The sequence below is a fragment of the Mercenaria mercenaria genome, chromosome 11 (genome assembly GCF_021730395.1).
Source record: "Mercenaria mercenaria strain notata chromosome 11, MADL_Memer_1, whole genome shotgun sequence".
Lineage (NCBI taxonomy): Eukaryota > Metazoa > Mollusca > Bivalvia > Venerida > Veneridae > Mercenaria > Mercenaria mercenaria.
The window spans coordinates 75,359,621-75,386,410 of NC_069371.1; the positions used below are offsets into that span (position 1 = coordinate 75,359,621).

The following is a 26,790-nucleotide window of genomic DNA, read 5'->3' on the forward strand; positions in this document are numbered from 1 at the left end:
AAAACTTTCTATCAGATCGTTTGTTTGTAATGATAATGGTGTTTTTTTTTCAAATGTTATTAACATTTTCTACACGGGGAAGGAATGAATTTATTATCGGAAGTCTGAGATATCAACAGTTGTCATTTGAAAATTGGACCCAATTAGATTTATTACGTGCCGGCCATATCGCCAGTGTAATACCATAATAAGAGTCTGTTGACTTGATCACGATTGATCAGGTCGGCAAATGCTTCAATAAGGTAATGTGCTGACACGAGCTTACGCGGGATTATCTCCTGTTGCCATTCTGCGTATTTTGTACTTCTTTGCTGGAGCGTATAGCAATTTTATAAGAAAATCGGTCTGAGCGTGACATGAAATTTGCCTCGATCAAACCCTTTATATGAAATTCAGTCTAAATTGGACTGATCACATTTTCACTCCTTATGAACAACTATAAATATGAATATGAAAATCTGTCAGAAATTAAAACTTTTACTGTATAAAATATATGAAATATTTCTGAATCAAATGACTGAATATTGAGACTGACTAATAATCCACTCTATCTAGTGTCTTAAATGACAAAAATATCAGCAAACATTTAAGTGGTACATTGTACATAATCTGTTCATTGCTTAAATGCTATCACTATCTCCCTTTCATCATAAAAACAAAGTTAGTTTTACATATTGTTTCAAAATACACAATCATACAAAGCACTAATGGGATTAACTGGAATGTTATTCTATATTATACAACCTTTCAAAAAGACAGGATAATCAAATGGAAACTACACTCAACAAAATTCCTAATTGGTCAGTTTATATTGTATTACTATTTTGTTAATAATGCATGTATTCACACAAAATTTCACATACCGACATTTCAATAGGTACTGCAGGTAATTATTGATTTATTTTTGACAACTCACAGCCAAAGTAACCGCATTAGGCGTTTTGACTAACATTACATATTTTGCACGTGCAGGGCATGTGCGCCAACATGCACATGTTCGTTTACACTTTTGGCATTACTGACAAAAGTCCTACTAGAAAAACACATATCATGGTGAAATTGACACAAAAGCAATGCGGTCGAGCTGTCGGAATGTTGCTAGCCGGGATACATTTACGACACGTGTGTAACAGGGCTCCGGAAATTTTGATAACTCAATCGGTCCGAAACGAAAATCCTGACATCGGCGCTACCCCACCCACCGCATTCCCAAGGCAATATTACATATTTTGTAAAACGTGATAGGGTAAAGAAATAAGCATGTCATGCATTAAAACTGAGTTACCAGTCACCACGCGTTACCATGCAATGAAGACAGTTATTCAGTGTTATGTGTGATCGTTACTTTGTTTAAATTTCGATGTTTTTCCGAGATAATACGAGGCATTGACACCGTGTGCGTAACTAGTCTAAAAGCCAACGCACGTGACTTCGCTACCGTATACACGGCAGATACTTTGTGATGTTTCCTCATTCTTTGATGGAATTCTATAAAATACAATGCGTCAAAGTGAGTTACACGACACATATTCTCTGCTTAACAGCCTCAGTATTTAAAGAATACTCTGCCGCGGACCGAATGTGTACGTTATTTGAACGCTGAGATCGAATTTCCCGCATGTATAGTACCAAAACGTCACGCGGGTTGGCCACGGATATTTCATTTCACTTACGTTGTACTTCAATAAGCAACTATATTTTATAAAGTTATATGCTCTTCTGATGTCAACAAAATTTCATTTTGGAACGTTTTTTAAAAGACCGATTTGATAAACAGTGCCACTCCAGTTTTCTTTATCATTCGTGGTTGCTCGTCCATTTTTTTCTTTTTTGTACAGTCGGGTTGCAAAGACGATTTTCTGCATTTGTTTCAACTGGAGCCCCAACAAATGAATCATGTAATTTTTTCAAATCAAGTAATTATGAAAATTATTTTTATCGGTTTTCCGTGTGATGTCTCATTAAATCAAAGACCTATAATGTACAATTATAGCTCTTTGATTAAATGCAGCGACCATTTGTTTCTTACCGTGATCAAACATAGCCTTTTGAAATAAACCATCCGTCGGATTCTAAATAAAAGAAGTGGATCCCCGTCGAAATGATTTGGATCCAGTCAGAAATGTTAGGAAACCAGTCAAAAATGTTTAATACACCGCAGTCGGCTGTCTGCAAACATTAAAGGATGTGCCGCGCGAGCACTGATTGCGTCACGCGCTAATTACGGACCGATTCTCAAAGTGACAATCAGACCGATTGACACGTTTATTGATTATCTGAAGGTGCGACCAACAATTTCCTACTTGGCAGGTGATCGTGAGTTGAGATATCAGACCGAAATTTATACTTTTCTCCATTTTTACGGGACCGATTTTTTTCGTTTTTTCACTTCACGAATCGGGCTGAAAAGTCAAAATTCGGTCCAAAACCGACAAACCGGCAAATTTCCGAAGCCCTGGTGTGTAATTATTTTTGCTATTTAAAAAGAATTTTGATATAATTTGTTTGCAGCTGTTACTTTGATGATTATTTCCATTTTTAACCTTATTTTCGTTTACAAGAACCTTCAATCGTTGGTTATCTATCATCCGCACACTTTTGGCAAAATTTAACCCAAGGACAATTCTAAGAAGTGACTGATTTTGAGATTTGTTGTAAAATTCCGACAGCCCGGGCGCGTTGCTCTTGTGTTAATTTCACAATGATAATGTGTTTTTCTAGTAGGACTTTCATCAGTAATGTCAAAAATTTTCACTGACAAGTGCATATTGGTGCACATGCCCTGCTCATGCAAAATATGCAATATTGGTCAAAACGACGAATGCGGTTACGCTAGCCGTGAGTCAGCCAAAAATAAATCAATAATTAGCTGCAGTACCTATTCAAATGTCGGTATGTGAAATTTCTTGTAAATACCTGCATTATTAACAAAATAGTAGTACAATATAAACTGACCAATTAGGAATTTTTTTAAGTGTATTTGTAGCGACATACTTGTGATAAAAACTTATAAATTATTCAATAATTTAACAAACATTAACATTTTATTGTCAGTAATCTCCTTCTTTTGTAAAAGAATGCCAAAGAAAACTTCTGAAATTTTGTAACACTTAAAATGTAATATTGATTGATGAAATATTCAATAACTAATCAAAAATGTATTTCATGTTTTTTCTTCAATCATAAATGGTTATATTTTATTGGTTGATGCTATCTTTCCTCCATCATAGATACTGACATTTTATTGTTCAATGCTATCTTTCCTCTTATCACAAATGTAGACATTTTATTGTTCGATATAATTGTTCCATCATAAATGCCAACACGTTACTGTTCAATCCTATATTCCTCCATCATAAATCGTTACATTTTATTGTTAAATGCCATCTTTCCTCCATCATAAATGCTGACATTTTCCTGTTCAATGCAATCTTTCCATAAATAAAATGACGACATTTTATTGTTCAGTGCTATCTTTCCTCCATCATAAATGCTGACATTTTATTGTTCAACACTATCTTTCCTCCATCAGAACACTGCCATTGTATATTTCAGTATTCTTCCTCCATCAAAATGCTTACATTTTATTGTTCAATGCTATCTTTCCTCCATCATAAATGCTGACAATTTATTGTTCAAAGTGCAAATTTCCAATGTTAAATGATATTTATCACCGTCTTTTACTGGTGCCAGGCATTTTCCACTGGTTGGGTTATACAACTGGTATACATAGTTCTGAAATGGAAAACAGAAATTATGCGCATAATGTCACCTTAAAGGAAATGGGGAAATATTTTTGCAATGATCATTATATCATCCACTTCACAAGCACAATCATGCTACCAAGTTTGAAGGTTCTGGGCCAAGTGGGTCTTCAGTTATTAGGCAGAAACAATTCACTCCTTATAAACGGAAAAACATACTGACTGAAATGACTGACCGGGGGGTTTGAACCTCTATAAGCAGCTCGTCTGGGCATACCATGTGATGCTTTAAGCACTGGTATTAGCAATAGGGGTAAAATGACCTCAAGGGGAGTGGTGCGGTCATGACTGTTTGTTACAATTAGGCTGTTATTATTATTGTCATTATTAATATTGTTAAAATAATAATTATTATTATTATGTACAACTCCATTGAATATAATTATCATTGTATAAAAATAGGCGTTTAATCAAATTATTCAGTTTCAGTTCAAAACTGACAGAGCAAAGTCAAAGGTGTTAAGAAATATACCACCGCTTCTTCGAAATGGGGCATAAAATGCATCACAATCATAAATAAAATGCTGTATAACTATAAGTAAACTGAGCCGCGCCATGAGAAAACCAACAATGTGGGTTTGCGACCAGCAAGGATCCAGACCAGCCTGCGCATCCGCGCAGGATCCATGCTGTTCGCTTTTAAAGCCTATTGGAATTGGAGAAACTGTTAGCGAACAGCATGGATCCTGACCAGACTGCGCGGATGCGCAGGCTGGTCTGGATCCATGCTGGTCGCAAACCCACTATGTTGGTTTTCTCATGGTACGGCTCAACAACTTAAAAAGATGTAACACAGTTCTTGTGTATCTTACCTTTATAGACCAGACCCAAGCCTGTGTACGTTTCATACCATCACACTTGCCAAGTTTGGCATACACATTTTTACGCATACCATCTTGAGCATCTAGACAAAGATTATACACCAGCATCAATTCTTTGTCCTCCGTTTCATTCCATACCTGAAATAGTGCACCTCGTTAATGCAAGGTAATACTACCTAATTCAATTAAAGGTATATTAGATCCAAATATCATATTTAAAAACATAAAAAATTACTTCATATAGTTTATGTAAACATAAAATTAACCAGTTTATGTGCATGTAGTACTATGAATTAGGTTTAAAATAATACACACTGTATACACATATAGGTAAACACAGTATAAATGTGTATTTCCACTAAAAAACTGGAAGTTTTTTAACACTCAACTGATACTACATGCCATTTTATTATGAATGTAGTTTATATGCAAACATGATTTATATATTTGGTGAAGTTAAATACATTTGTTGAGGATTTTATACATCAGAAGCAAATATCTTGAGATAAAGTATTTTAGTGAAAGATAGCCATTGGATAATTAATTTTTAGACGTAAATTTTTTTTTATGTATTTGTAAAACGCCACTGAATATGTTTTACGCAAAAATAGGCGTTTCATCAAATAAAACAGTTTCAGTTTAATTAGCACAAATACTAGTACATTAATTTTGTTTCTGTGTTTAGAGTCACAGTGACACAATCTAGATGATATTACAAGTTTTGAGGCTATTTGATGCTGGAAAAGGATCTAAGGTGCCTTTCACGGCATTATTTCAAGCATTGGCAGGCACCTATGCCACAAACATTTCAAGTTTATGGATGGGCTACACACTAAGCATCACAAGAAAGCTTGTTATCATACTACAAAATCATTTACTTTCATAGGAATTTAATTTCATGGTTTTGGCTTAAATGGCTATTTTTGCATGGTCTTAAAATCATGCATCTCAAACAAGAGCTGTCTGTTGACAGCGCGCTCGACTATTTGAAGAATTGATGAAAGTATGGGGTCAAAGTACTACCAGAGATTTTCAGACAAAAGAAAAATAACAGATAAGACGAACAATGTACCTGTATTTGTGGATTTGGTTAAGTCTTGCACTATATGGCAATATGTGACCATGATGGTAAGCAAGTGTTCAAAGTTTCAAAGCCATATATCAAACAGTTTAGACAAAAGATGGAATGGTATGGAAAACTTAACTAATTTCTATGTCAAAATAGGGCAATAACTGAGCTAAAGTCCTTGTCCTAGTTATGTAGCCTTACCTACATATGTAGAATATGATGGTTAACAAGTGGTCAAAGTTTCAAAGCCATACGACGAACAGGTTAGGAAAAATATGGACAGTTATGAAAATTTTAACTGGTTTCCAAGTCCAAAAAGGGCCATAATTCAGCCAAAATAGTTGACAGAGTTATGTACTCTTGCCTACAGATGGAAATCATGATGATAAATAAGTGTTTAAAGTTTCAAAGCCACATGTCAAATACTTTTGACAAAACACTGACTTGTACGAAAACTGAACCAATTTCCATGTCCAAAAAAGGCCATAACTCAGCCAAAATAGTTGACAGAGTTATGTACTCTTGTCTACAGATATAAATCATGATGATTAACAAGTGTTCAAAGTTTCAAAGCCACATGTCAAATACTTTTGACAAAACACTGACTTGTACGAAAATTGTACCAATTTCAAAGTCCAAAAAGGACCATAATTCAGCAAAATTACTAGACAGAGTTATGTACTCTTGCCTACAGATAGAGACTGTTTTAATAAACAAGTGATAAAAGTTTCAAAGCCATATGTCAAACACTTTACACAAAATATGAACTGGTACGAAAAACTTAACCAAGATTTCTCAGATAAAAGGGGCCATAATTCAGCCAAATTCCTTGATAGAGTTATTTACTCTTGCCTAAAACTGGACATGGTGATGGTAAACAAGTGTTGAAAGTTTCAAAGCTTTATCTCAAAAGGCTTTGTCAAAAAGTGGACTGGTACGAAAAACTTAACCAAGGTGTGACGCCGATGCCGTGGTGAGTAGGATAGCTCTACTTATTCTTGGAATAGTCGAGCTAAAAAGTAAAACAAATAGAAATTTAAAATCTTGGATTGACATAACCAAGGAGAAATGCATGAAAATTAACCCCCCTCCCACCCCCCACATGGAAATCTATGATTTTAAAGTACATGAAACAAATAGTGGTTTGTTTTATTGGGTTGCCATAATAACAAACCTTGCACTACTCAACAAAAACAACCAAATTTTAAACAAACAAAATATTTAACAGGCAAATATTTTACCTGATATTTCTTCTGGATATCACAGCTGCCTAAAGTAAGTAAGGAATTTCTCACAGGGACTTCATCTTCTGATACAATACACAGCCCTGTCTCTTTGTTCTTTATCTGTTAATAATGAATATGAAAAAAATGATACAATTATGCATTACATTTTATGAGCCAAGGACGTAGTCAAAATGTGCAGCAACAATAACTTCTCTGTATTACCAACATTTTTTTAAATTCAAGAAGTGTCTGCTACGTTGCTCATTTCACCCCCAAATAATCCTCCCCCAATGAATATTCCAATCCAAAAATACAGGTAGGTTCTAAATTTAGCATCTCACATACATCACATGATGGTCAGTGGATTGGAACAGGCATTAGGATCTCAAAAACAAATTAATTCTTATATGGACATGACCATTAAAACAAAATAAAAATATTTTCATAATAATCTTGCTTTTAATGCGAAAAATCACTTTCCTAAGCAATTATAATGGCGCAATATACCCTTTATTTTAGAACAGCATCATCCTACAATAAATTCAGTATTGAATACTTACAGGATAATGTACCTTATAAAGTTCTACTATAAATTCGGTATTAAACACTTACAGGATAATGTACCTTATAAAGTTCTACTATAAATTCGGTATTAAACACTTACAGGATAATGTACCTTATAAAGTTCTACTATAAATTCGGTATTAAACACTTACAGGATAATGTACCTTATAAAGTTCTACTATAAATTCGGTATTAAACACTGACAGGATAATGTACCTTATAAAGTTCTACTATAAATTCGGTATTCAACACTTACAGGATAATTTACCTTATAAAGTTCTACTATAAATTCAGTATTAAATACCTGCAGGATAATGTAGCCTATAAAGTTCTACTATAAATTCAGTATTAAATACTTGCAGGATAATGCAGTCTATAAAGTTCTACTTTATAACCGCCTCGATAGCTTAGTGGTAGAGTGTCCGCTTCGAGTGTGGGAGGTCGTGGGTTCGATCCCCGGCCGCGTCATACCAAAGATATGAAAAATGGTACCAGTAGCTCCCTTGCTTGGCGCTCAGCATTAAAAGGGAAACTGGCCTCTTCTCTCATACCCTCGTGGCGATGGACTCCATCAGGAAAAAGGTGTCGAGAGTGATTAATATAAGTTGTAGAACTTGTTTCACAATCGACCTAAAATAAATTAGTATAAACTAAACTAAAGTTCTACTTTGAATTCTATATTAAATACTTGCAGGATAATGTAGTCTATAAAGTTCTACTTTAAATTCAGTATTAAATACTTACGGGGCCTCCTCTTTTAAATTTTGCCTTATATTTTGGAGGTAAATTTCTAGATCTACCATGATCCTTATCTGGTATAACCTGAAAAGTAATATAACTCAATTATTTATATAGACTATAAATAAATGGTTTCTGATTGGCCAGAATGACCCCGCCCCCAAAAGAATGAAATACTGCATGGTGTTGAATAGTTTATAGCTCAGTATTAAGATATTGCTGAATGCAGAATCACTATTCTAACACGATCCGCAGCAATTGCTATATAAATATATAGCAAAATCGCCTATACATGAATCTACGATAAAATATGGATGGCTGTTACATTTCACTCCCCTATGATTGTGACATAAGAGAATCAACTTCAGTTCCATTACATACGAATTATTTCAGGGCCAAACGGTTGAAAACAGCATTTCAGAAGACATAAATATGATAAAAAGTCATACTGACTTATGTTAGAACCGTAAAACACGTTTTGATCTTTACGAGCGAATTCAATTAGCTCAATTATGATTCAGCGGTGACGTCATAAATGTATGACATAAAGTATGACGTCATATTGATGTGACGTCATATAAAAGTTAAGCTCGTAACTCGTAACACAGGGCCAACTCGCCTAATTTGATGATTTTGTTCATAATTAGTTTGCGAGTTGTTAGATTACTAATTTATAAATACTTCTCAAAATTCTGATAAAAAAGAAACAAATATCTATACGTTCCATTGGCTATGCAACACCTTCTAACCATAGGGGGTAAATTGTAACAGCATATGACCCGAATGACGTATTACGCTGAAAATGTAGTACTGTAAAATGCGAATTATTTGCGTTGTTAGAATCGAAATAATAAATATGTTCCAATAATTTTATCAATTAATAAAACATGGGCAGTCGTCTGGATGCGAATAATTAAATCAATCGTGCTACGCACTCGTGATTTAATTATTACGCATCCAAACTCCTGCCCATATTTTATTAACTGATAAAATATAGGAACAGATTTATTATTTCTTAAACAGAAGCTGTTTAATGACAGTTTGCTCAACTATTTGAAACCCTTCCAAATAAAACTAGCTTACATACAAAAGATTTACAAAAAATTTCTAAATCAAAATGGGTGCCTAAGATTGTAATCTATAAGTCTGAGTTATGTAACCTGGCTAATAGTATTCATACCATAAGTAACTGAATTAAAAAAAGAGGAAACATTCTTACAAAAATGTAAGCCAAACTTATAAAACCAGTCTAGGGAGATCAACTCATGATGTCAAAGGCTAGTGACGAGTTTGAAAGCATTTAGTCACATAGTTATGTTACTTGCCCCGTGAGGTCATCTCATGATGCAAAAGATTTGTCTTGAGTTTGAATGCATTTGGCTTAGTAGTTTCTGAGATACCTGCTTAAATGCAAAACTGTGATGCCAACAAAAGCTCAACTATTTGAAAAAATTCAAACAGTTGAGCTAAACAAAGCTTGTCAAGCTGGCCAATGAGAATTCATACTTTATGCAACAAGTTTATAAGATTTTTATGCATGTTTATAAGTTTTTAACTTTTCAGCTGTGCATTATGGCGTGGCCTGCAATGTAATATGTTCTGTTTTTGCAAAGATCTCATCATATAGCACAACACAAAAGCATAATACTGCATGCTTGCAGATTGAAACATACGATAGAATTAATCATGATAAATCATATAAGAAGGCTATGCAAAATTCCATTTTACAAGATCTTGAATCAGTACAGAGGACAATGCATATGAAAGAAGTTTAACTACAAAAGATATAACCTGTTCCGGATAGATGATTCTAAGATACCACTGGAATGGTTTACATTCTAATTTCTTCCTCAAATCAATCCTTGCTGTAATGTTTCCATAGTCTATACTAGCAGCCGCTGGTTGAACTTGAAAGAAATATTGCTGAAAAAAAGGAAAACAGACATTAGTTATCTCATTCTGCTTGTTAAAATATCTTATCTGTTAACATGCTTTCCACAGGTATAGACTTTTTTGTACAATGTGGTAAATTCTTCATTACAATAAAGCCAATTGCTTACAGTTGTTTTTTGTTTTTTGCTTATTTTTTGTTTTAAATCAGCATGACACAGCACAAGTCGTATGGCAACTTTTCAGCTTTTAATAATGTACGAGGACTCCTGATGCATTATTTCAAACACAGGCACCATAGATTATACTAATTTATTTTAGCTCGATTGTGATGAAAGCTATAAGCTTATCTAAACCACTCTCGAGTCCGCTTTCTAAAAAAACCTGTACTGGTGTCATATAAGCAGTCATGGTCATGACCCCAAATGGGGCTCAAACCCATGACCCCTGGGTTGAGAGGCCGACACTTTGACCACTAGACCACCACTACCCTTATGGCACAGGCACTTTGATACAACCATCAATCTTCTACAAACCAGCTTGTGTGCTTAGTCATGTTAGGCCTACATGTTGCTCTAACCCACAGAGGTGAGGAGCAAGTGATTTGAAATCAGAGATCTATACCACTACAAAAATATGTTTTATTCTCAACTAAGGTCGACAACAATATATTCCATCTCATGCAAAATAGTCTATTTCTAACAACATTTTCTATCTAACCCTATATTGTCTATTTCTAACAACCTATACTGTGTCACCAAATATATAGTCTGTTTCTTACAATATAGTCATCCATCCAAACACGAGCTACTCTAACGGAATTTCTCAACATGCTATCTCCACCCCCGGGTGATCCGTATGGACGTCTCTGTCGGAAAACATGACCAACACGTGAACAAGGAATGATCTCTAACCTTCCTCCACATTGCCAAAACTGTTAATGAATACAAGAAAAATCCATTCTGATAAACTAAAGACATAAAAAGTAAAAGAAATATTTATTTTTTATGTTCAACAAACACTGGTAAGTAACATAAATACAAAGACAAATAAAACTGGCAACAAGGATTTAACATCTGTTACAGAAAAGTAGTGATATATTTAAATGGTATTATTTCTTTTTTGTCAATTATGTCTCATCCTTTTTCACTTTTCAATCGCAATTGACAGAGAGTAACAAAGTACCTTGGTAACTCTTTTAGTGTTGTAACATTGTGAAATAATTAACCCTTACCCTGCTTAATTTCTAAAATAGACTAGTCCATCATTCAATTTGGGCAGTACCATTTATTATTCGAAGGGGTTTTCACTAAAAATTTACTGACTGAACAGCAAACAGTGCAGGCCATGATCAGACTGCACGGATGTGCAGGCTGATCTTGGTCTGCACTTGTCGCAAAGGCGGAATCACTTGCCGCCAGCAGGCTTAAGGTTAATATTCATGGGCTACTCAGCATCAATCTACAAAATTAAATGCAAACGAATAAGTCAATTTTACGTTCATTTTGTCCTTAACATTTTGAAATCCAATTCATGTTCCCATAAAATAGTAATTTTTCAAAAACCAAAAAAAAATTATGCACCAAATTAAATAATTTGCAGTTATTTAGGACAGTGTACATTAAAAAAGCTGCTCAAATTCCAATTATCTCCCTTTGCTCATTTGTAAATAGTACATGTATCTTGCTTAGAACATAAATCAACTAACAGTTTTATTCATCAAGAGAAGCTAAACTGAATTAGTGGCTGCTAGTTAGGTATTCAAATTCCTAACTAGAGGTCACGTCCACATTCAACAAAGGTTTGATTTGCTAACAGATTTTTAAGTACAAAATTATATATTATAAATTAAACTATCATATCTGAAAGGTTTGCACTAATGGAGAATTGCCAGTATAAATTTGTTTTCATAACTTACTATCGAGCAAAAGTTACATATCTTTCATACAAGTCCTTACCCTAAATGATATTTCTAGATTTTCTCCACCCCACGTGTCCAGACCAGGGTCATATTCTCCTTTCTCTCTGAAATACTGTCTGTTTACAGCAAACAGTCCACCTGCCATAGTTGGTGTCTCTATTGGCTCAATGTAGCTTCTCTCATCTAGAAAAATTTGATAGGGGGGAAATTTGAATAGGGTTCAAGAACCAAATATACACAGTGACAGGCCAAAAGCTGTCAAATGTCAACAGTTGGTAATGACTATTTAGACATTTCCACACTTAGTCTAATTAATGAAACATTGAATTTAGGAACAAAAAATTGAGGTTTAGTAATTTTGGAAATTCCTCATCTATTTCATCAAGGAGGCATGGTCTAAGATGAAATTGTATCATAGCTCAGTGTTTTTTCTTAACAAATTTGGTGCAGGTAATTCGTATACTCTGAGTACAGAGTGCGGTAACTAAAAGTGTGCAGGTATTTAATACCCGCACGCTAGTTACCGCACTGTTGGATAGGAAAGTATGCCAGCGTGTCTGGAACAGTACAGACAGCGAGGTGTATTTTATTGATTTTCTGCTCTAGCATTGGTTTATTTTACCTGGGCTTTACACATTTGTAAAGCAAGGATTTTAAGTACTCACTGAACTGCTGTATATGGCAGTGTGGAACGCCCACAATTACCATATATGGATGGCTATGATACAAAACAGAAAGAACATTAAAACTCTCGGGTAAACGATTTATACTCGGGGGCTACGCCCCCTCGTACAAATCGTTTACCCTCAAGTTTCAATGCTCTTTCTATTACATACCTTTAAAGTAATCTTGCGGTAAATGTTCCCATGTATAATGCATTCCCCAGTTGAAGCCACCTTTAACCAGAGAGGACTCCTTGTATTCAAACGTGCCGGAATTTATCATGTCAATCACAGGTATGGCTATAGTCCTACGACTGTCTGCAACTTTAGCAAGTAAAGGTTCCAGCCACTGTTTATTGACCTCACAGTGACTGTCAAGGAATACCAAAACCTGTATCAATAAAGTAAGTTATGATATATACTTTTCAAGCACCTATATGTACTAAAACAAATTCCACAGCTAAAGATATCTTTCTTGGTATGCTTAAACATAAAATCAAAGCAGATAAAAATGATGTTAAATAAAAATGAAATCAAATAACGTTTTTTTTTGAAACTGTGCTTTATTTTACCCTTAGCATGCATAATTTCTAAAATGGACTGGTCTATCATTCAATTTGGGCAATACCATTTATCATTCGAAGGGGTGTTCACTGAATATTTACTGACTGAATAGCGAATAGTGCAGACCAGGATAAAATGTTCTATGCAGTAAGCAAGCATTTTAGTGTACTTTTAACACATATAAAAATTATAATTTACTACATTTAACAATACATACCACCTTTAACGTATAGAATCGTATTGCCTTTACTATATGTACACAACAGCATACAAAATTAAGTAATTTCAAATAAATTATGATAAATAACTATCTTCTTTAAAAGTCACTTCTTTATAGAAAAAAAAACTTGGAGATCACATAAACTGCTTGTGTAAACCCTGGTATTTGAGCCGTCGATGCTCAAACAAGTAACGTTTCTCTGTACCAAAGTTCCAACTCAAAACTGATTGTGATTTTAGTTGTTATAATGCTATTGGCAAGTATAAGTACTGTAATTAATAAATACAGTCTCCACCTCTGTTTCAACCAGAGACTTCAGTATGCTATAACTTGATTAAATCTAAGTACAGTAAATAATACTGAAATGTGTGAAATCCTCCATTACATGTATATACTGCAAAGTTTCTGATAAATTTTCAAACAAATTTTATATGTGGCTACGGTACTAAAAACAGAGCAATGAATAATTATTGTCTTTAGTTTCAAATTAATTGATGTGATACAGTTTTGTTTTTTTTATTGGAGAAAAAACTGCTAACTAACTGTACAGAGGCAAGTAGGGACTTATTACCTCCCTTGTTCAATGTGGTAAGGAAAAACTTACCTCCCCTGTTGCCACATGTGCACCATACAATCTGGCTCGGATGAGTCCCTGTCTGTCAGGTAATCTCACCAATGTTATGTTTGGATGTAATGACCACAAATACTCCGCCAATTTTGCTTGCAGATGAGCTGAATAATGAATATTAATGTGAATTTAATCAGATTTTAGACAATACCTTAAAATAGTGACCAACTAAATGCATAAAATTGTTAATACATCTACTGAATAATCATGGATATTCTCATGCTGCCTTTGTTAATGTTATCAAAGGAAAAGTATCTAGTGGGCCTCACATTTACTTTCTTTCTCGAACTGCACAACAGTAAATCCAATTTTAGTAGCATGGTTTCTACGTAAGTACAAGTAGATCTATCTCCACAAATTTTTTTATCTCATTTTTATTGCATTCTTTTTCAATCAGTATTGAATCTAACAGAAATTTAATAGTTATTTTAAAACTTAATATATAAATACAAGTTTTTACCCAATTGTACTGTCAAACACACATTTCGGATTCATTAGAATAAAAACTTTCAGGCAGCTAGCCATTGATATTGTCACTATAATGACTTAGTTTTTTCTTAGGTAAATAATCCAACAGAATTTCTGCATTTTAATCTGCCCTTCTTGGTACTGCGCCAGCTAGGACGGTTAGTTGCAATGGTAATATAATATTTACCCGTTCAATGCTATGGCTGTACTTATTAGCTGCTATGGTGATGCTGTACTTACCAGTTGCTATGGTCATGTTGTACACTAGCAATGCTGGATATACCAGTTGCTATGGCAATGCTGTACTTACTAGTTGCTATGGTCATGTTGTACAGTAGCAATGCTGTACTTACCAGTTGCTATGGCAATGCTGTACTTACTAGCTGCTATGGTCATGTTGTACAGTAGCAATGCTGTACTTACCAGTTGCTATGGCAATGCTGTACTTACTAGTTGCTATGGTCATGTTGTACTTATCAGTTGCTAAAGCAATGCTGTACTTCCCAGTTGCTATGGTTGTACTTACCACTTGCTATGGTGAAACTGTACTTACCAGTTGCTATGGCCATTCTATATGTATTAGCTGCTATGGAAATTATGTACTTACCAGAAGCCATGGCATTTCTGTAGTTGCTATGGCAATTCTGTACTTATTAGCTGCACTTACCGGATGCCATGGCATTTCTGCACTTAACACATATGGCAATTCTGTACTTATCTGCTGCTATGGTGACAGTGTACTTACCAAGTTCACTGGCATCGTCAACCAGAACAATCTCATGCAATAACTGTGCTGGAGTTCTGTTCAGGACTGAATGAACTGTGCGGATCAAAGTCGACCAGGCTTCATTGTAGAAACAGATAATGATACTAGCTTTTGGGAGATCAGACCGATATTTCTCTGCTTGACATCTACAAACAATACAAAAATATATGCGGTTTCTTTTGCTACATCTATTATATAATCAGACAAGTGGAGTAGGACAGTGGCATGCCCTTGATTGATATGACATCTCCATACAGGTTTCATTTTTTCGTATATGCAACCACACATGTTAGCGAATATTAATATATCTCATACAGTGGTTTGCTCAACAGATGTGTTTGTTGTAAATTTCTTCATGTACATTTAATATTCTTAAACTTTGTCCTATTTAGCATGCCACCCTATGGCACTGGTACAGCAGATATGAAAAAGGAACATGTATATTTCTACGAAACATCACTTTCCAGATAACATATGTTATGTATCGTGATATGGTGTTGGCCTATCATAATATATCACGATATGAAATTTTTGACAATATAGGGATAACACGTTTTTTCATGTTATAACACCTGCAGAATCCCGAGGGATTGGCTGGTGCCAGAGACCAGAAGGGCGAGGATACCAACATATCGAGAGGATTCTGAAGATTTTATAACATGAAATGAACATGCGCTAATGCTATTCTAGCATAAAACGCGTAAAAACTAATAAATGAATATATTGTCCCTCAACGTCATTAAATTTCCATAAAATGCGCGGGAATGTCCGAGTTGTTTTTTCACGTTGACGTCATTTCTGTGCCACGGAACAAGCATACATAAAAAGGTGTTTTAACAGCACATGAGTATGAGAATCTCTCTAATAACACACGTTTTCTCTCCTGTTAAAACACCCCCAAAAATTGACAAGAACAGCAGTTTTATGCTAGAATACCCATCAGTAATGGTAAGTGTAGGTAAAACTGGATTTAGGTGATGAGCAATGTAGAAGAATGGGAATGTAGATAATGGGGAAAGTAGGTGAAGAATGTAGATGGGGAATGTTGGTGATGGGGAAAATAGGTGACAAGAATGTTGGTGATGAAGAATGTAGGAGAGTGGGGCTATCATTAAACAAGAGGGCCAAGATGGCTCTAGGTCGCTCACCTGAGAAACACACCATAACAGTGTTGTAAACATGTTTGACCTAGTGATTTCATGGAAATAAATATTCTGACCAATTATCATTAAAATTGGAGCAAAAATCATGAGTATAGATAAGCATTTTCTTTGATTCGACTTGTGACCTAATTTTTGACCCCAGAGCACGAGACCCATATTCGAACTTGACCTAGATTTCATCAAGACTATCATTCTGACAAATTTCATATAGATCAATTGAAAAATACAGCCTCTATCGCATACACAAGGTTTTTCTTTGATTTGACCTAGTGACCTACTTTCTGACCCAAGATGATCCATTTTCAAACTCGGCCTAGATTTCATTAAGGTTATCATTTTGGACTTAATTTCAGGAAGATCAACTGAAAAATACAGCCTCTATCGCATATACAAGCTTTTCCTTTGATTTGACCTAGTGACCTACTTTTTGACCCCCAGAAAACCAATATTCGAACTTGACCTAGATGTCATCAAGGTTATCATTCTGACCAAAATTCATGAAGATTAATGGAAAAATACAGCCTCTATCGCATACACAAGGTTTTTCTTTGATTTGACCTAGTGACCTAGTTTTTGACCCCAGATGACCCATTTTCGAACTCAGCCTAAATTTCATCAAGGTAATCATTCTGACCAAAATTCATCAAGATTAATTGAAAAATACAGCCTCTATCGCATACACAAGGTTTTTCTTTGATTTGACCTAGTGACCTAGTTTTTGACCCGAGATGACCCATTTTCGAACTCAGCCTAGATTTCATCAAGGTAATCATTCTCACCATAATTCATGAAGATTAATTGAAAAATACAGCCTCTATCGCATACACAAGGTTTTTCTTTGATTTGACCTAGTGACCTTGTTTTTTATCCAAGATGACCCACTTTTAAACTCAGCCTAGATTTCATCAAGGTAATCATTCTGACCAAACTTCATAAAGATCAGTTGAAAAAAACAGTCTCTATCGCATACACAAGGTTTTTCTTTGATTTGACCTAGTGACCTAGTTTTTGATCCTAGATGACCCATTTTCGAACTCGGCCTAGATTTCATCAAGATAATCATTCTGACCAAAATTCATGAAGATTAATTGAAAAATACAGCCTCTATCGCATACACAAGGTTTTTCTTTGATTTGACCTAGTGACCTAGTTTTTGACCCCAGATGACCCACTTTCAAACTCTGCCTAGATTTCATCAAGGTAATCATTCTGACCAATTTTCATGAAGATCAGTTGAAAAAATCACCCTCTATCGCTAACAAGAAAATGTTGACAGACAGAGGGGCCCGGGACCCCGGGCGCAGGACATAGAGCGTTCAGAAAAAGTCCCCGCTCAGGTGGCTAAAAAACTTTTGTTTGTGGTATCCGGGCCCTTATTTCCTACCCGTGAAAATAAACTGCAACCCAATTTTTTTCCCGGGCCCAGTCAGTTGAAAAAGGGTTTTTCCCCTATTTTTTTTTATATGAAAAAAAAAAAACCCAAACCTACCTACCCACACAAAAACTTTGGGGTGCTTTTCCCAAAAACCCAAAAAAATTTTTTGTTTAAGGCCGGGGGGAGGGAATGCAGATAATGGGAATTTAATTCAGGAAGGAAGTTGCCTTACAGTTTGGTCTTGTGTCTGGTAACCCCTGTTCAAGCTCAGTCTCCCTACTTATCAGATCATTGAAGGGCTTCAACCCTTCCCCAAATTACAAATATAAAACTTTTTTAAAATCACTCCTGTACGATTGGATGCAACAGCTAGAAGTCAACTAAAAAACTATTCCCAAAAAACTTAAAATTTAAACAGGAGTTGATAGGACTAAAAAAAAAAAAAAATTTTCCAAAACTTTGAAAAAAAACAGGTTTTAAACCCAAAAATTATTCACTGTATCTAAAAAAAATGAATCTCTAAGGTAGCACTTCCCTATTTGTATCATGAATGGGAAAAAAAAGCCCCTTTTAAATTTTATACCCAATGTTCTCTTAAATTTTTCCCTTTTGACAATTTGAAGCTCTTCGACCCTAATACTAGCTTACTTAAAAAATTTTTCAAAAAAAAAAAGATGAAATGTTATACCCCCCTTTAAAGTAAATTTGAATTGGTTTTTTCAAATTTTGGTATTTTTCCCGACAAAACCCAAAAAAACCAGACTTGGGACCCAAAAAAATTTTAAAAAAAACTTGTGTTCAGTTCAGAAGGTTTTCATGACAAAGAACTAGATGGTAGACTATCAAAAAAATTTGTTAAGCAAAATCTATTGTGACGTAGGGGAGATCTATCTGAAAATGTTGAAAGGTGTTTACTTAATTTACAAAAAAAATTTTTTTTTTGGGTGAAAAAAAACCAAAATTTTTGTTAATGAAACTGTTCTGTCTTTCCCTATCCTTCCCCAAATGATTTCAAAGTAATTTAAAATTTAAAGGTAAAAATTTAAGCTCACCTTTTTATAACATAAAAAACTCAATTGTTTTTTTTAAAAAAAAAAATTTAAAAAAAATTTCTTTTTGGGCCCAGTTTTGGCCCACTTTTTCTTTTTAGGATTACTGCCCAAAACCGGGGTTTCCCCCAACCCTTGGAGGGTAGTCCCCAAAACCTGGCAAAAGATAGCAACCCCCTTTTTAAAAAAAAAATTTTTTTTTTAAAGCCCCCAGTTACAAAAATTTGTAAGTGTTGTCACCCCAGGGATCCCAAAGATGTGTATGGGAATATAAAAACTTTTGGGCCGGTAGTTTTTGAGGAAATGTTACATGAAAAACTTAATCTGAAATGGGGCAAATTTTTGACACAACAGAAGCTGATTTGATGTGACTTGCCCAGGAGGAAAGATCATGATGCCAAATATATTTTAAGAAGGTTGCAAGCGGGAAACCCCAAGTATTTTTAAAAAAAAAAACCTGCTTACTTGCGAAAATTTTTTGGGATGCCATCATTGTTAAAAGGGTGCCCAACAAAAGCTCTAAAAACCCCGGTATTTAAAAAAATTCAAATTGTCAAGCAAAAAATGACTAGTTTTAGTCCCTTTCAGTTTTTTATCTTCATTTTCCTTTCCCTAAACTTGTCCTAGCAAAACCAATTGTTCTGGGTTATTGTTTAAAGATCCTGGGGGGGGGTTGACTAAGAAGTTTACCCGTTTTTAGAATCCCTCTCAAAAGCGAAAATTTAAAATTGGTGTGGCTGTGCTGCAATCAAGCGTTGCTTTCGTACGTTGCAGAATCATTTCCCCAGTTCTTTAATTTTTAGATTTAACACTTTTAAATTTGCCCAAAAAAAATTTATGAAAGGGTTTCCAAGTAAAAAATTTGACACGTTTCGTCTTCTTTGGTATTTTTTCCTGCAGACAAATTGCTTTTCTGTCCCCTTTCTTTCGTTTTTTTTGTTTGCATGGGGGAAAAAAAATTTAAACAATTTTTTTGATTATTATTTTTATTAGCATTTTTTGAGGATAAAATAATTGCCGGGGGTTTTTTTTAATTTTCTTGTCTTTAATATATAGGCTTGGCCGAATGTCCCAAAGCACCTAATTAAAAAGGGTTTCAGTTGGAAGGAAACTTTTAACGGTTTCCCCTTTCAAACGGGTTTGAAAAATTTGTATAGTGAAATTCTGAAGTGTTTTTAATTCCCTTTGGGTTTTTGGAAAAACACATTTTGGTTGTTTTTGGGAAAAATTTTTTTTAAAACTCTAAATTTTTTCTGCGCATACCCCAAAAACCCTCGGGTTTATTTTTAAGCGTCTGGTGAATATGTTTCCCTTTTAATAGACCGGGTTTAACTTCGGGGGAATTTTTAGCATTTGGGGAAATTTCTGCCAAATCCCGAATTTTCAAAACAAAGGCGCAGACTCCCGGGTTTTTTGATAAGGGAAAAGTGTTGGGTTGCGTTTTGGGTGGTTTTTCTAAATTTTGCAATTTTTTTGTCCCAGTCCTGCAAAAAATCCCAAAAAAAAAAAGTTTCTTTTCCCTTTTAAATATAATGGGAAAAATTTTTTTCTTTTTTGTTGCCAATTAAAGGGCAAGCTTTTTCTTATTTATTTTGCCCCGTATGAAATTTTAACTGACACCCAGCTTGGTATTTTGACAAAAAAACCTTTTCCCCGGGTTTTCATTTTTTTTTCGGTTCTGTGCTTTTTGAAGGGGTTTGGGTTTTTTTTTACTGCAATGAAAAAATGTGTGCTATTGTTTTTTGACCCCCAAAAATTTTAGGTTTAAAATTGAGTTTTTTTAAAAATGGAATCTTAAAGGGGATAAAGTTGTTTTTGGTATTTTTACAATTTTCAAAGTGCAGTTTCAGCAAATTAAACTTCGTGTTTTTTCACTGGGGAAAGCGTTCTTCAACAAAACCCTGGGGTTGGGCCCGGCTCAGTCGTTTTTATTAATGAATAATTATTTTCAAATAAAAGTTCTTTCAAAAGAGGCATAATTGGATAATTTTCCTGCTTTAAATTAAAATGCCCGGGAAAACCCAATTGATTTTTCAAAAAAATTCAAAAAGGACTGTCCCACATGCTGTAAAGATCTTTCCCAATATTCGGCACAAAACAAAATTTAAAAAAATAATTATTTTTTATAATACAAATTTCCCTTGGGAAAGAGCGCAGACTGTCTTTTTTAACATTTTATAAAACTACTTTTTTTGGGTTTTATTTGTATTACCCAATGCAGTCCCCAAGTTTTAGGCTTTTACTTTTATTTTCCGTAATAAGGGTAATTATGAGTATGTATGGAAATGAAGTTTTCTTATGAAAAGGGGAAACAGGAATTGTGTGAAGAACTCCAGTAAAAAAAAATCAATTTTTTTCAGTATTTTTATACATGTTAAAAAAAGAAAAAATTCCGTATTTCCCCAAAAGGGGTTTTGGGGGACAGCATAAAAAAATTTTTTTTTCCCACTGCCCCAAAGTTTCTTTCCAAAAAATTAATTATTTTAAAAAGGCCCCAAAAAATTTTATGCCACAATTCTCGGTCTTGGGGTTTAAAATCCCCCACCCACCCGTGTTAAAAGGGAAAAATTAAACAAACGATTATCGGTAATTTTTCTTTTGGGATAAACAAAGTCTTTGGGCCCTTTTTTTTCATCATCAAAAACACCCCCTCAAAGAGCAAAAAGTTTTGTCGGTATCATGAATTAGAAGTGGAGTTTAAAAGCGGTTTTAAGTTTCCCCGAGTTTTCAGGGCTTTTAAGTCATGTTTTCCCCAAAAATTTGTACTTTCACGGGTTTGATGTACCCGCCTAAATTTCCCTTTTAAAGAGCTGAGAAGTAGATTTAGTGTTGTAAAAATTTCAATAAAAAAAATTTTCTTTTTTTTTTGTTAAAGGGAATGTGAAAATTTTTCCCTAATAAACTAAAGGGTTTAAGTTTTTAAAAATAAAATTGGGGTTTATCTTACCTCGTGCCCTATTTCCCCTAAAGGGAAAATTTTAAAAACGGTTTGGGAAAAAATTTCTTATTAAAAAGTGTCGTTTTAAAAAAAACTTTTTACATGCCCCAAAAGATTCTTTAAAAAACTTTTTTAAAAAAACGAAACAACATCGTTTTTTTTTGTTTTTTTTAAAACCGCGCCCCGGGTTTTTCTTTTTACGTTCACGGGTCCGTAACGGGAAATCTGTTTGCCAAAATCTTTTTTACTTCTTTTTTTTAAAATTTTGCGCCGTTTTTTTCTTTTTTAAAAATTTTTCTTTCTTTTTTTTGCACTTTGTGGTCAAAAGTCTAAATTTTTATCCCTATTTTTGCATCATTTTTTTACTTTTAGAAAAAAATAAGTATTTTGGTCGCGCTCTTTAAAATTTTGAAAGAAATTTTATGAAAATTGGGACCGTTTTTTTAAAATTTTTGCCTACATTTCTGCGATACCTTTTTTAAAATCGTTTTTTAAAATTTTAAAATTAAATATTACTTCTCAATTTACGTTGAAAATCTGAACCCGATAAATAAAAAAAATAAAGGGTGTGACGCGCGTTTTTTTGTAAAACGTGTCAATAAACAAAAGTAACGGCGTTGTAATTTAGACTTTCGATAGGTCGCAGGGGTGCTGGGAAGGGAAAAATTTACGGCATGGCGTTTTGATAGCTTTTCGATTGCGGGAAAATTTCCCAGTCGTGGTAAAAAAAAAATAACTAACTAAGGAAAACGGAAATTTCCCTGGTGCAGTAAAAAAAAAAATATCCCAACACTTAACGGGGTATGGTAAAAAAACACTTTATGTCAAAAGTTTTTCAAGTAAAAACAGGGACACGAAAATTTTTAAAAAAAAGTAATCTTTGGTTCTTATAATTATTTGCCCATTTTAATGGGATCCCAAAAAACCATAAAATGTATAAACGGTATTTGTTTTCATTTTAAAATCAGAAAAGGGTTTAGCCCCAAAACCCTTGGGAAACGAAAAATATGCTGGGGAAAATACTTGTCCGAAAAATTAGGGAAAAAGAAAAATAATTTTTTTTTCCCAGATTTTTTAAGGGGGGCCCCAAGTTTTGGGGGGTCCAAAAAATTTTTGGGTAAATACGGTATTGCCCATTTTTAAATGTGTCCCCCCCCAGCAGTCTTAAATTTTGGAAAACAGGGTGAAAGTTTAACTCTGAAATTTTAACCGGGGAAGGGGAAAAGGGTCTATTGCACTTTAGAACAGTCCCAGTGAAACAGGGCTTGCTTTTCAGCATCAATTTTTAAAAACCCCCAGGCTCTCTCAAGCGTTCAAACTTTCCGGGCTGCTTTTAATTGGTTTTTTTTGCATCCTCTAAAAGATTGTTGTTTACCGTAGGTATCAAAGGGCACCCTTGATTTGCCATTCAACAAGGGGGGTGGGTTGTTTTGAAGAAAAAATTGAAAAAATTTGGTTGTTGGAAAATTTCCTTTTGTTTTAAAATTCCCGTTACTTCTTCTCTGTTAGGTTTTTTAAAAGAATCACTTTTTAATGGCCTTCTTCAGTTTTGGGCATGGGGCAGGGGGTAATTTTTTTAAAAGGGGAAAACCCTTTAAAAAAAATTTCTTGCCCAACGTTTGGAAACTTGAAGCGTCGCGAAAACTAGAAATAATTGCAAGATCCGTTTTTGTAGCAGCATTTTTTGGGAAATTTTTACTTTACCTAAAAAAAAAAATTATTAATAAACTTCAATTTAAGTAATCTGAAACAAAATTTAGTAAATAGAAACCCACAAAATAATTTATTTTTTCGGGAATTGCCCTTTTTTGCCGCTTATTTAAGACACAAAATTTTGAAAATTTAAAAAAATTTTTGAGCCGTTCTTGAAACGAGAAATACAAAAAGGGGCCCCTTTTTCTAGTGTTTTTTTTTCCAAATTTTACGCCGTTTTTTTTTTTTTATATATTTTGAATCTCAAATGCGGGTTTACATCAAAGCCCAGTGCCAATTTTCGTTTTTTTTAAAAACCCTAGGGGCCTTCTTTTAAAATTTTTATACCCCTTTTTACTTTCTATATTTTCTTTTACTTTTAAAAATAAAGTGAATGGACCCAGTTTTAACTTTATAACGGGGCTGCATGTTTGGTCCCTAGAAAGACGGGACTAAAAAAAAATGACTTTGAAAAAAATATTAAAATATTAAAAAAAACGATTTAAGTAAGTACTTTTCTGTAATGTTGCATGTAAAAATTTTTTTGGATCTCCCAGAAATTATAAACTGTGTCTTAAAGTTGTTTGTAGAGATCAAAAAGTGAAAATTTATACGGGAATTTTTTGGGGAAGCACCCAAAAATTGACAAAACAAAGGGAAAATTTGGGTTTTTGTCTTTAAAAATATCATACTAGGGTTTAAAAGTTATATTTTTCCCAAGCAGTTTTTTTAAAAAACAGACAAATCCCGAAAAAGGGATATAAAAAGAGAAAAGGTCTGGGGGGACAATATAAAGGATCTGGGAATAATATTCGAGAAAAAAGGTTTTCGGGTGAACAAAAAATAAAAACAAAAAACATTAGGAAATTTGGTTTAATTGGGGAGATTTCGAAGGGCCTGAAGGGGGGAAAATTGATTGTAAAAACCTGTAAAAACGTTTTTCCGGGAAAAACTTTAATTTTGCATCGATTTGTATAGGGAAAATTTGTGGTTTGGTATATTTCTTGAAGAAAGAAAAACCTATAAATTAAAAAAGGGGAAAAAATAAAAGCTCCCAGAATAGGGTTTTTCCCATTTTTGGGAATTTAGCGGGAATCGACAATATGACCCAGGTTTCCCAAACCCTTTTTTTTTAAAATTGATAGGAATTAACTTAAAAAAGTGGGTAAATGATTCATTGACCCGTGGACATAGTTTAAGTTTTTTAAAAAACTAGATGTGTGTCCATGGGACGGGGCTCCGCTTTTTTTCTTAAAAAGGGCCCATGTTTTTAGTTGAAAATGCAAAAAAAAGCAAACATTTTTTGATTTGGGGGGAAAGTCGTGGTGTGTGTTTACGGGAGGGGTCTAAAAACAAAAAAATTAAAGGGGAAAGGGACGCGCTGGGAAAGGATTTTTAATTCAAAAAAAAAAAAAGCAGGTACAAAAAAATTCTGAACAACGTTTTTGGAAAAGTTCATGACTCCAGGTAAAATATTTTCTTAGAAAAAACGGCGGCTTTTTTTTGGGGGCCCTTTTTCCCATATTTTTGACAAAAGTGAAAGGTCATAACTCTGGGTCTTGCAGAGCAAATTTCCAAAAAAACTTTGGGGTTCAAAAATTCTATGCTAAATAATACTGTTTCCCTTTTATAATTTGGGCATGGCTCTTGGTCAAAAAAATTTTTGGGGATTTATAAAATTTTTAATTCCTTTTTAAAATATTTTGGGCCCAAGGGGTTTAAAATTTTTTCGGTAAAAAATGAAATCCCAAAAAAAAGGACCAGATGCACAACTTCAGTTTTTCTCATCCATCAAAGGTTCGTCAAAATCCCGAGAGTGACAGATGAAGGTATACTCGTACATTAGGAACAGTACATATATGATAAATATACAAGTATATATATATATATATAATTATATAACACAGTGTACACGTCTGTTGTAAACTTTATTTTTCTACTTAAAAAACAAAAAAATACGTAATGTCCTTTTTCGTCAAAAAGTTTTTTTAATATTGGGTTTCACTTGGGGGAAAGTTGACAGACAAAAAAGGGTATTCAAAGTTTCCTTAGGTGTGTTTTTGATTGTTTTCTTTTTGGCCAACTTTTAAGGGTTTGTTTGTCATTTAAGGACCCCTTTAAACCCAAATGGGTTTGTTCCCTTTTATTTTAAATTATAAAAATTAATTTTTGAATTCTATTGAAATTAAGTTGCGGGAAAAGTAACTTTGACGTAGGGGAAAGAAAAACCGTCACTCTTTTAATGTGTTTCAATAAATGATCTATAATTTTTAAATTAAAAGGGCCCCTTTTAAATTTGTTTTGGACAGGTCCGGGCGACAGAAATTTGTCTAAAGGGTTAAAAAAATCTGTTTTGTTTCCCCATTTTTTGAGCCTTTGTTTCTCTGTTTTTGTTTTATTGCATTTGGGGGATGTATACAAAAAAAAGGGTTTGTTTTTCAGGGCTCCAAGGTTGGCCCCGCAAATTAAAATCGCCCATATCTAAATTATTTTTCCCAAAATTTAAAGACGTGATGAAAATGGGGGGAAAAAATTAAATTAAAGTAATAATACAAAAATTAAATTGGGTTTTATTTGCGGACTCTTGAAAATTTGGGTTGGGGGGGCGTGAAAGTGCCAAAAAGATGCGAGAAAAGAAAAATTTTGGGAATTTTTGCTTTTAAAAGGGGAAAAAACGCGAATTTTGTTATGATTTCTTCTTTTGCAAAACTTGGTCCGTGCTTATTTTGTTTGTTTCTAAAAATAAGCCGCCCTGTAGTTTGGAAATTGCTCCCCCTCTTTGATGTGTTTTTTCCCCTTTCCGTAGGCGGAGCTATAAAAACTGCTTTTAAATTTTTGATCCACTTTTAATTTTTTAAAACCCTTTTTTCCCTAAGTTTTATAATAATGTGAAAAAGGGTTAAAAAAACCCCTGGCTTGTCGTTTGAACTACAAGATATTTTTATAGATTAATCATTGCCTTTGATGAAATTAACTTTTGAAGCAAATTTTAAAGCGATAATTTAATTTTTAGGTCTATAAGTGATTAAAACCCTATTTTTTAGTTTTACATTTTAAACTTTTATTTTAACCATTAGAAACCCAATTTATTTACAAAATGATCTTATTAATTTTCATATCCCTGTATTTTATTATTTTTATTTTTTTCCTTTTTTATTATTATTATTTTGTTTATTTTATTATTGTACTTCACTGACAAAAAAATAAAATTTTTTCAACCCCAATTGCCCACAAAATTTTTCATGGTTTTTTAGGGGCCCCCCCTGCTTTTT

The 26,790-nt window shown here is 33.9% G+C and overlaps 2 protein-coding genes across 2 annotated transcripts in view; one reads left to right on the plus strand and one right to left on the minus strand.

Annotated features, from left to right (window-relative positions):
* Positions 1–2,961: 2,961 nt before the first annotated feature.
* On the minus strand, positions 2,962–15,494 carry LOC123531200 (polypeptide N-acetylgalactosaminyltransferase 11-like; the record flags this gene model as incomplete). Its single annotated transcript, XM_053518215.1, has 10 exons — positions 2,962–3,735; positions 4,577–4,723; positions 6,896–7,000; positions 8,189–8,266; positions 9,974–10,105; positions 10,854–11,006; positions 12,031–12,176; positions 12,830–13,046; positions 14,044–14,171; positions 15,281–15,494. Coding segments are annotated over 10 exons (1,458 nt in total), but the record flags the coding sequence as incomplete, so codon positions are not given.
* An 816-nt stretch (positions 15,495–16,310) lies between these two features.
* Positions 16,311–26,790, plus strand: part of LOC123532218 (phosphatidylinositol 5-phosphate 4-kinase type-2 alpha-like) — a 63,201-nt gene continuing 52,721 nt past the window's right edge. The window contains exon 1 of the mRNA XM_053518216.1: positions 16,311–16,392. Within this exon, the coding sequence (XP_053374191.1) occupies positions 16,311–16,392 (82 nt within the window). The remainder of the gene's footprint in view (positions 16,393–26,790) is intronic.